Source organism: Olea europaea, chromosome 23 (genome assembly GCF_002742605.1).
Source record: "Olea europaea var. sylvestris chromosome 23, O_europaea_v1, whole genome shotgun sequence".
Classification (NCBI taxonomy): Eukaryota; Viridiplantae; Streptophyta; class Magnoliopsida; order Lamiales; family Oleaceae; genus Olea; species Olea europaea.
Window position 1 is genome coordinate 7,299,593 of NC_036259.1, and position 9,817 is coordinate 7,309,409.

The 9,817-nt window shown below is 31.8% G+C and overlaps 3 protein-coding genes across 5 annotated transcripts; all 3 read right to left on the reverse strand.

Moving 5' to 3' along the window:
- Positions 1–602: 602 nt before the first annotated feature.
- LOC111372252 (probable LRR receptor-like serine/threonine-protein kinase At1g07650) lies at positions 603–4,129 on the reverse strand. 3 transcript variants are annotated; one of them, XR_002698721.1, is made up of 4 exons: positions 3,685–4,129; positions 3,480–3,545; positions 2,144–2,368; positions 603–939 (listed from the first exon to the last, which is right to left on the reverse strand). XR_002698721.1 is itself a non-coding variant. In XM_022994495.1 (4 exons), the coding sequence occupies exons 2-4, from the start codon at positions 3,490–3,492 to the stop codon at positions 674–676; spliced, it is 453 nt and encodes a 150-aa protein (XP_022850263.1). In that variant the 5' UTR covers positions 3,493–3,545; positions 3,685–4,125; the 3' UTR covers positions 603–673. The 3 variants fall into 3 exon arrangements, 1 of the variants encoding a protein (XP_022850263.1); XR_002698720.1 differs by having other exon boundaries at positions 2,144–2,328; positions 3,685–4,127; XM_022994495.1 differs by having other exon boundaries at positions 2,144–2,317; positions 3,685–4,125.
- Positions 4,130–6,724: 2,595 nt separating this feature from the next.
- On the reverse strand, positions 6,725–7,457 carry LOC111372253. The gene is made up of 2 exons (XM_022994497.1): positions 7,305–7,457; positions 6,725–7,199 (listed from the first exon to the last, which is right to left on the reverse strand). The coding sequence occupies exons 1-2, from the start codon at positions 7,374–7,376 to the stop codon at positions 6,861–6,863; spliced, it is 411 nt and encodes a 136-aa protein (XP_022850265.1). The 5' UTR covers positions 7,377–7,457; the 3' UTR covers positions 6,725–6,860.
- A 332-nt stretch (positions 7,458–7,789) lies between these two features.
- On the reverse strand, positions 7,790–9,296 carry LOC111371981. The gene is made up of 4 exons (XM_022994122.1): positions 8,892–9,296; positions 8,401–8,616; positions 8,083–8,251; positions 7,790–7,947 (listed from the first exon to the last, which is right to left on the reverse strand). Exons 1-4 carry the CDS (start codon positions 9,294–9,296, stop codon positions 7,790–7,792), a joined length of 948 nt encoding a protein of 315 aa, XP_022849890.1.
- Positions 9,297–9,817: the final 521 nt, after the last annotated feature.

Genomic DNA, 9,817 nt, shown 5'->3' on the forward strand with positions numbered 1-9,817 from the left:
TGAGTTTGATTACTCTGAGTACCTTTTTAGTGTGATTCTTCAGTATTATATAGCTTATCATATTTTAAACTACAGAATTTAGTTTATTCAATATACAGAATAAAGATTTCAACTTATAGTATAGTAAAATAATATTTTTACTCATAGTTTGCATGTTGGATTTATTATACCCGTTATACCTTATAGTGGTTTATTTAGAATAAAGAGTAAATAATTTTATGATTCCATTGTGCTCTAATTTTAAAAATATTGTTAGACTTCAAACTACAGAATTTAGTTACTTCAATTTACAGAATAAAGATTTCAACATATATTACTGAGAAATGATATTTTTACTCATAGTATGGATGTCAGATTTATTATATCCGTTATACCTACAATGGTTTACTCCAAATACAGAATAAAAAAGTTTATGATTCCATTATGTTTTAATTTTAAAAGAATTATCGGTTGTAATAGTGTACGAGTTTCAAAAAGTTTGCATAAATATAAAAAAGTATACTAGTTTGCGAAATATCCACTCACTAAGTTACAAGTTCATAAATTTTCTCACCCCTTTTTATCAAATAGTGGCTGCGTTGAGCAGCATTGGAGCATGTCAATTCATTGAATTGAGCCACACATTTTTGAATCAATACACTTGAACATTAAAGTGTGATACAACACCATCTAACTAAAAATGAGCAGGGATTAAAATGTGAAAAATGGCATTGGAGACGAAGGGACAAATCAAGTAACCAAGATATAACATAAAGATCACCATGTTCAGGATAGGATCTACTCCAACACTTATGGGAACGCGTGTATCAAAACGACGACGAATCCTCCTCCTCCTCCAAAGGATGCCAAGTATCATGAAAATAGCAAAAGATGATAGAACTCCAACTATTATATAAGCGTGTATATTCTTTTTGCTTCCGGTTGAACAAATTTTGAAATCTGCACAGGAGAAAAATAGAAATTTGAGGAACAAAAATCATATAAGTGAAAGATATATCTATTTTTCTTTAAATTCATCTATTACTAGTAGGTTATACATTTTCAAATATTCATGCATCAAATAAAATATCGGCACCATGGCTACTATAAATAAACACAAACAGATGAAAAAAATTGCGCTAGTTATATTTTGGAGGTCCAGGTCTTTCTAGTGTAATTTGAACTTTGGCTTATCTGATATACATACCATGAGTATCCATAAATTTGTCATCGACAGCTTAAAGAATAAAGTCAACAAGTTCCCTGGGACATTTTCAGATACATTTAACGTATAAGACAGCTATACAATATAAATTAGATAACTTGGGGGGACATAGGATATATGAATACAGTTATGCCATTCAAATTTGCATATAGCACTTGAGCAGACAAGAGATGTATTAATGACCTTAGATCCTCTGCCACTTGTCGAATTATAGGGAATTAACTTAAAAATGGGGTTTAACTAAGAGGTCAGTTGTTAAGAAGGAAAGATGATCCAGCTTCTATCAAGATAACTTTTGAGATTCAATTATAATCTTCACTTTTTAATACAATTTTTCTTTGTTATCATCATATCAAGGATTATATCTTGTGCAGAAGCCTGGGAAATCTAGCTGTGCACAATTTTCTAGAGCAAGCAACATGTACACTTTATAGTTGGTAGCCTTGTAAAAATCTGAGAAGCATTCAGCTAATGAGGAGCAAGTTGAAGACCTTAGAAAAATGAACAAATCACATTGAATAATTCTCCCTTAAAGAGAATAAGTTTTTGTAAAATAATCATTAAGCACTTGTTTGATTTTGATTTTTCCAAAAAATCTCTTCGTAAAAAATAAAATCAAACAAGGGATAAATAAGAACTTTATATATATTTAATATAGTCAACACGGGCTGTATCTTTTTAGGTGGTTGAGCACACTTTCATAAATGGATAACAATGAGATTTAATCCCAAAACCTTTACAACTCTCGTATCATATTGAATGAGCACCTACATTTAAAAACTTTAACAAACTAAACCAAGGTTAAACATTTTTGATAGCACAGGATAACAAAAGTTCAGAACATAGCATATCTAGTTTCTTATACTATTTTAATTGCACATTCATAAAATAACAGGAAAACAAGGACAGGATTACACAAAGAAATTGTCAACTACTCACATGGATTGACCGAAATAGCGGATACTTGGGAACCATAGTCTCCTCTATAAGGAATTCGTGCAGTCCCTCTGCTAGCCCAGTGAAATCTAATCTCCAAGCTATTATCTGTCACCGTGACATTAAAATGTCTAGTCATGGGCCTTTGTGCTCCTCGAGCCCCATTGTACGTGTACACTAGCAAGCATCTTTTAAGTTGTCAATGATGGCAACAAATGAAGAAATTAGCTGGCCAATATATGCAGGAAGTGTAAATAGCTTAATCTTTTGAAAAGAGCTACTAAGGAGCTGCTACATAATTTTGAGCATATCTTTGCATCTACAGATAAAAGATAGAGCATGTTGCAATGCTATAAAAACACATTCCCTTTCAAGTAAATTCTTTTGAAATCTGAATTTGTCTCGTTAATGATTAAGAAAGTAATACAGTTCAAATAAAAATGAACAAGCATCTAGGGATCATTTACATGAATTGTTATTTTTCATTATGTTCGACCCAATGTTATGATTACCGAAATGTCCATTGACCAACCAAAAAAAAAATAAAAAAATTCCAACCTCATCAAGCCATATTAATTATATTCTTGACTCTCCCTTTCGTAACATGTTCTAGGAAGTAAAATTTTTATTTTTATTTTATTCTATAGTATGGCACATCCTCATTACTGTTGCAATCATCTTACTGAAATGTTGTCTAATAATGGTCTAACACTTGGTTCGACAAAGCATAAATTGTCTAGTAACCATTTTTTCAAACTTACCGTTTAACTCAATAGTAATCCCAAGATCACATGAAACTCATGTTGCTTTTCTTCATTTAGTTAAATTTACTATAGTCCTATACATTACATTCTCCTCAAATGCTTTTTACTTTTGGAAATTCATTATTCTCCAGAGTTTATAGTGGAATCATTACTCTTACTATGATTAAAGAAGATTATACATGCTTCTTAATTCTACTTAATCTAACACCTAAATTCCAAAATGCTACTCCAAAGTTTTATTACTTTCAATTTATTCCCCTTCTAGTTTCACCAACTTAACTTACATCATGTATCGACGAAGATACTTAATATTTGATATCTCATCAGTTCATTTATAACTTATAGCAAAAGGATAAGGATTCGTGGTGGTAATTTGATGCAAGTCTACTGCTTTCCTATTGGAAATCACATCCATACTAAGTCATAAATATCCTCGACAATATTGTATATCACATTTAAGCTCCATTATTCTATAGTACACACCACAATCAATAGGCTCTCTACTAGTAATCTAGAAATAGAAACAAATTATGTGCAAAATATCCAGCATGTTTAATGACAAAAAATGTGCATACATGTTGCTTCCATCCTTCAAGATTGTATCAGGTATATTTCCACTCAGCTTGTTGTTAGTAACGAACCTGTTTACAAAAATATCATAGTGAGATTGCAAGTCGTGGGTAAGGCAGTTTCCTATTTTATCTCACATTTACTGTAAAACTGCAGACACTGACTGTCAAAACCAACCAAATGAAGCAAAAGAATTTAAGTTGGACTCACACAGTTTCAAATTTCTTGCATTGTCTCTTGAAATCTCCCCCTCTAACTTATTGAAACTGACATCTTCACCGTGAACAAAAGCCTAATACTGTCAATTAAGAGTTTTCGAAGGAAGAAGGGAATAGGAATTGTATAAATAGTAAGGAAGTGAGCGTACATTGAAGACGGCAGGACCCAAAACATACTAAATTAGGGTTACAAAAGGCTCAAAATTAGAGGAAGATGAAGAATTTTAGTGGAGAGGGGCAAGCGTGAGGATGGAGACCCAACCATGACAATAACTTCATCTTCTCTGAATGGTGTGGGACGAGAAGAGGGATTGGAGAGTCAGAAGATTTAGGGTATTATAATGGGAGAAGGAAGAAGACTGGAATTCTTGCCAACAACTGAAAGAAGAGACGGCATGAGAGAGGAATTGAGAGAGGGAATTGTTAGGGTTTTATAATTGTAATTGTTCACTTCTCACGTTTGGTAATGAGTTTTTTTTTTTTTTTTTTTAATTTAAATATCTTAACAGGGCAGGTCAGATCGGTTCGGGTTAACTCAGGTTCCTTTTCGTAACGTTTAAAAAACGTTGCGAAAGACCATCGTCGATATATTCCATAAAAATGTGGTATAAGTGTCTATTTTATCTAACTTCTCTTAAAAATGGGAAGGAGAAAGGACAATTCATTCAAAAGTAAATGAATCCCATATTATTGTACAAAATGCAAAATGACGTTTTTTTTTTTTTTTTTTTTTTTTTTTTTTTTTTTTTCCAAAAAAAAACAAAACTTTTTTTTTTTTTTTTTTTATAAATTTTGATTTTTGTTGGTGAAATTTTTCCCTTTCTTTCTCCATTTCTCAAAGCAACCTTCCATGCTTCTTTTCTTCATTCTCCCCTTTCTTCTATTCATTTCTTCTTTTCTTTTCTTTTATTTCGTTTTCCAAATATTTTGTCTATATGGTGTTTAATTTCGTCTTCTCAGTGCTCAACATTCTAGAAGTTCTAACCCTCTATTTTATTTTATTTTTTTACGGAGGTTTAAAGCTTCTATCATAGAACAATCGAAAGAATTATTGAAACAAGGTTTTTGGTAAGTAAATCTAGATTTTTGCTATAAATTGAATGTATGTTGGTTTGATTTTACTGTGCGGTTTTACTTCGATTTTTTTAGAAGGGTATTATCATTCCGTTTTAATCGTTCCCGAAAAATTAAGGATTTTATTTTATTTTACGAGGCAAGCCAGGAATTATGGCAAAAGATGAAGTGGTTCTAATGGATCACTTGGGTTAGAAAAAAGCCCATGTCTTCAGCCATTCAAGTTTGGTGAGTTCTGGTCTTAAATTTTTAATGATGTTTCGTTTTTTATTTTCAATTCTGTTGTTGAAACGTAAATAGCGTAGATTTCTTGTTTGTCTGTGATTATACGGTTGTTTTAGCTCATTCATGTTATCTCTTCAAGCTGGTTAGGCAAATAAGGTGAAGAAAATCAAAGAATAATAAAAAAGGATTTTGGTTTTGTCCATATTCTTGAAGCAGCCAGTTATTTGAGTATGTGTGCAAGTGTATTTTAGTCGATTCTTTACTATTATTTTACTATTATCGTATGCCATAATGAATATAGAAAGAAAGAAATTTAAAGAAGAGAAAAAACAACAATATTTGCTCCACACTTTGTGGAGCAACTCCATGGTATTTTTTTTTATAGCTTTTTTTTGTCCTTTTTTTTTATACTTCTAGCAAATTTTTTTTTTTAAAAGTAGAAATATGAGATTTCTGGTAGAATATATTAAGTGGTCATCAAATTTGTTGAATTTTAGAAGTTAGATTTCTCTTTGATTTCCTAATTCTATGAAGTTTTTAAATTAAGTTGTTTACGAATGTCTTTTAGTGATAGAGAATATAAATTATAGAGAGTATAGATTAATAATAGTGTATTTTCTTCTGCAAGTTAAAAAACCATAGAGAATTAAACAAATAAAAAAAACTCCTCCGCTCTATGCAAAGGATTTTTTTTTTTTTTTAACTTTTACTTTTATCAATTTTTTTTTAATTTTAGCTTCTTTTTATTTTTTTAATTTTAAAGTAGACAAATTTCTTGAATCCTAGAAGTTAGATTCCTCTTTGATTTCCTAATTCTATGGTGTTTTTAAATTAAGTTGTTTACGAATGCCTTTTGGTGATAGAGAATATAAATTAAAATAATAGTGTATTTTCCTCTGTAAGTTAGAAAACCATAAAGAAATAAAAAATAGAAATAAAAATCCTCCGCATTGTGCAGAGAGTTCACTTGAACCCTTCGCACAGTGCGAAGAGTTCACGTGAACACTCCTAACTGTGCGGAGAGTTCAAGTGAAATCTTCCAACCCTCCGCACGATGCGGAGAGTTCATGTGAACTCTCCAAACTGTGTGGATGAGTTTTTTTTAAGTAGAAATATGAATCTTCTGGTAGAATCTATTAAGTGATCATCAAATTTGTTGAATCCTAGAAGTTAGATTCCTTTTTGATTTCCTACTTTTATGAAGTTTTTAAGTTAAGTTGTTTACGAATACCTTCTGGTGATAGAGAATATAGATTAATAATAGTGCATTTTCTTCTGTAAGTTATAAAACCATAGAGAATTAAAAAAAATAAAAATCCTCTGCATAGTTCGGAGAGTTCAAGTTGTGCGGAGAGTTCACGTGAACTCTTCGGACTATGTGGAGCATTGCTTGCTCCTCAATTTTTTTTTATTATTATTTTTTCATCACTACAAATCCATCTCCACCCCCCTCCCCACTCTCTCTCTCTTTTCATCAGTTCAGCTCTTCTTTTCCTATCTCTTTATACCAATGTTCTAAAATACGTAATGCGTGGCAATGCGTTTCGATAAAGCATCAAGCATTATAAGAATATGTGTGCTTTTGCGAAGCATATACGTTATTATGCGTTTTGCAATTTTTAATATTTTAAACTAATAAATAAATAAAATAATGTATTCTTTGAGTTTTTATACATATTCTTCGAATTAAAAAAAATAAATTTACTCAAATTATAAATACTACAATAAGACAATTACTTCAAATTTATATATATTTTTCAAATTTTCAACAAAAACATTTGCTCAAAATCATAAATACTACAGCTACTTGATAATCAATTCCTACAATTCAATTAAACAAGAATATTGACAAAAAAAAAAAAAAAAATTCTAAATCTTGTCTAGCTCTTTATCGGATTCTAATTCAATCTCCTCTTCTTCATTCAAGTCATCTTCAGTGTCATCCGATACGAAATCATCTTCATCGGGCTCCCTTATTTCGACTTGAGAATTTCTATTACCTCCTGTAGATGGTAATATATTGTCAACTTCCTCCTCATCATCACAACTATCAACAATCCAAGATTGTGCATTACTTGCATTACTTGCTAATAAAGTTTCTAATTTATCCTTCCTTTTCTTTTTGTTCATCAACCTTGCATTAAATTGAACATAAACTAGGTTTTTCATCCTTGTGGCATCTAAGCGGTTCCTTTTCTTGGTGTGTACCTACATAAAGAAGTTTAAAAATTTTAGTATGCTAATTTAAATTATCAAATAACTACTAAAGTAATAACTAAAATGCATCAACGTAATTATTTAATTAGTACTTACCCCTTCAAAGACACTCCAATTTCTCTCACAACCGGATGAACTAGTAGTCAAACCAAGGATCCTCTTTGCCATTAATTTCAAGTTTGGTGTTTCATTGCCATAAAAGTCCCACCAACTAACTAGTAAATGCAAAAGAAAGAGATAAAAATATTATAATATGTACATATGGTATGTTGACAAGAAAAAGAATAATAATATTAACATACCCGGATTGCAACTTGAAGTATTGTTCTCACACCCACATGATGCTAGTTTTCTTCCAAATGCACCTTCTTTTTGAGTGTATCTTTGCAACTCAACATTTATCACATGATGTTGCATTTAAGCAAAGGAAAAGAACTTTTCAACACAAAGAATCACATTATTAGTTATCAATTGATTATCTTTGATTTTTGGATTCTTGAAGAAGTAAAACGGATTCAAAAGATAAGCTGTTGTGTGAAGTGGGCTATCAATTCGATCCTTGCCCTTTACGTCAATAATGTTCAAGATTGGCATATAGTCACTTTTCTCTTCAACGTCTTTATAATGTCATCCTTTGCCTTTAGTAGCTCTCCATAAACAAATCCCATTGAAGGTTTCTCCTCTCCATCAATTAGTCTAAGAACTTTCACTAATGAAGTAAACACTCTCAAACACAAGTCTATCAAGATCCAAAAATCATTGGGAACAACAATATCAAAGGCCTATTTTCCCTTTTTGCTCTTAGATCATTTCGTATTATCCCATTCATTGCTAGTCATCATATTTCTCAACTCTTGTTTTTTATCGAGCAAACTTTGTAATGTTAAGAAAGATGTAGCAAATCTAGTGACTCCCGGCCGAACTATCTCCCTTTTTGTAAACTTCCTCATTAGTGCCAAAGTCTTATGATGTGCATAGATGAAAATAGTAAATGATTTTGCCTTCCTAATCACTCCTTTGAAGCTAGGAAGTTTAGAGATTCCCTGGAGCATAAGGTTCAAGGTATGAGTAGCACAAGATGTCCAAAAGACGTTAGGCCTTTGCATTGATAACAAATTCGCAGCGGCCATGTTATTGGAAGCATTGTCGGTTACAATTTGAACCACATTTTCCTCTCCAACCTCTTTAATACATTCATTGACATATTCAAAGATGTATTCACCAGTGTGACATCATCATTAGTTTCCTTTGAAGAGAGAAATGTGGTTCCCAATTTACAATTCACACACAAATTCATGATACTTCTTCTTTTGTTATCACTCCAAGCATCGGTCATAATAGAACACCCGTTATTTTTCCATTCTTTTTCTTGCTTCTTAAGAGTTTCTTTTGTTCTCTCCACCACTCCCTTCAAAAGTGGCTCGCTTAATTGGTATTGTGAAGGAGGGGTGTAACCCGGACCATGTTAACCAAGAGCTTCAACAAATTTTTTAAAACTATCGTTATCAATGGCATTAAAAGGAATTCCGGCTTCGTATACCCATCTAGCCAAATATTAATGAACTTCTAGTAACCCTTTATTAGCAATTGCATCATTGATATTTTGTTGTTTCATTTTCTTACTTGCAGACATAGAAGCATCATCAACCTTAATTGGCCTTGAAAAGTTATCTAGGGACCCACATGTATAGGCCTTTTCCTTCCCCCTTCAATGATAGAAATGTCTTCCTCTTCTTCCTCACGTGTAGACATAGATATAACTACATCTTCCCTCAACTTAGCTTTATTCAATGCATTCTCTAACTTCTTAGACTTAATCTCTTCAAGTGCTTCACGACACTTGGCTTTTTGCTCTTGACTTGCTTTAGGACACGATTTCACACCCATTCCCTTGATGCCTGCTATGTGCACTTTATGCCTATTAATCCCGGCCTTTGTTACTTTGTCACACAATGTGCATCTTACATTATTAGGTTTACTAACATCTTTAACAACTGCAGTTTCCCATCCAACATCTCCTGAACTATTTTTTAGCTCATTATCTTTTGAAATGGAATTAGATGCCTTCAAAGAATCATTTTGCTCCATTGGCTTCTAGTAAATTGAAAAAAATATATATAATAAAAGCAAGAATCAGCTTGTGAGCAATTATTTAATTTCATTTGAAGAACAATCTTGCTCCATTGGCAGCAGACTTAATAGTGAACTAGTCAGAGTTCATGTTGTAATCTCACTAACATAATGACCAATTATTTAATCTCATTGACCGATTATTTAATTAATATATTATCATCACAACTTTAGTAGATATCTTAAATTTTATGATTCATCCATATTATATTATATAACTTGCTTCTCTCTCTTACACAATTACACAGACTGACAGTCAGTATTAGAAATTGGTTAATTTCTTTCTGTAAACACCATAACCGTTAATCACCATAAAATTAAGAATAATATCAATAATAAAATTGAAATAGTAGACTTGCATAAAAGCCAAAAACGAACAGGTTTCCTTTAGTGCTTTTTAAGCTTTTCCTTGGTGGGCGACAGCCAGCAGGACGATGGGCATCAGGATTCAGGGTATGTATAATGTCCAGATGAAGATT

Bases quoted from the DNA above. Each gene is read 5' to 3' on its own strand.
- LOC111372252 (XM_022994495.1), bottom strand. The intron at 940-2,143 runs GTGAGTAGTTGA...TCTCCTGTGCAG, and splicing joins CGCTATTTCGGTCAATCCAT to ATTTCAAAATTTGTTCAACC.
- LOC111372253 (XM_022994497.1), bottom strand. From the start codon at position 7,376: ATGGCAAAGAGGATCCTTGGTTTGACTACTAGTTCATCCGGTTGTGAG. The intron at 7,200-7,304 runs GTAAGTACTAAT...TTCTTTATGTAG, and splicing joins ATTGGAGTGTCTTTGAAGGG to GTACACACCAAGAAAAGGAA.
- LOC111371981 (XM_022994122.1), bottom strand. From the start codon at position 9,296: ATGGAGCAAAATGATTCTTTGAAGGCATCTAATTCCATTTCAAAAGAT. The intron at 8,617-8,891 runs GTGGGTCCCTAG...CCACTTTTGAAG, and splicing joins GAAGGAAAAGGCCTATACAT to GGAGTGGTGGAGAGAACAAA. The intron at 7,948-8,082 runs GTTTGCTCGATA...GGATCTTGATAG, and splicing joins ATCTTTCTTAACATTACAAA to ACTTGTGTTTGAGAGTGTTT.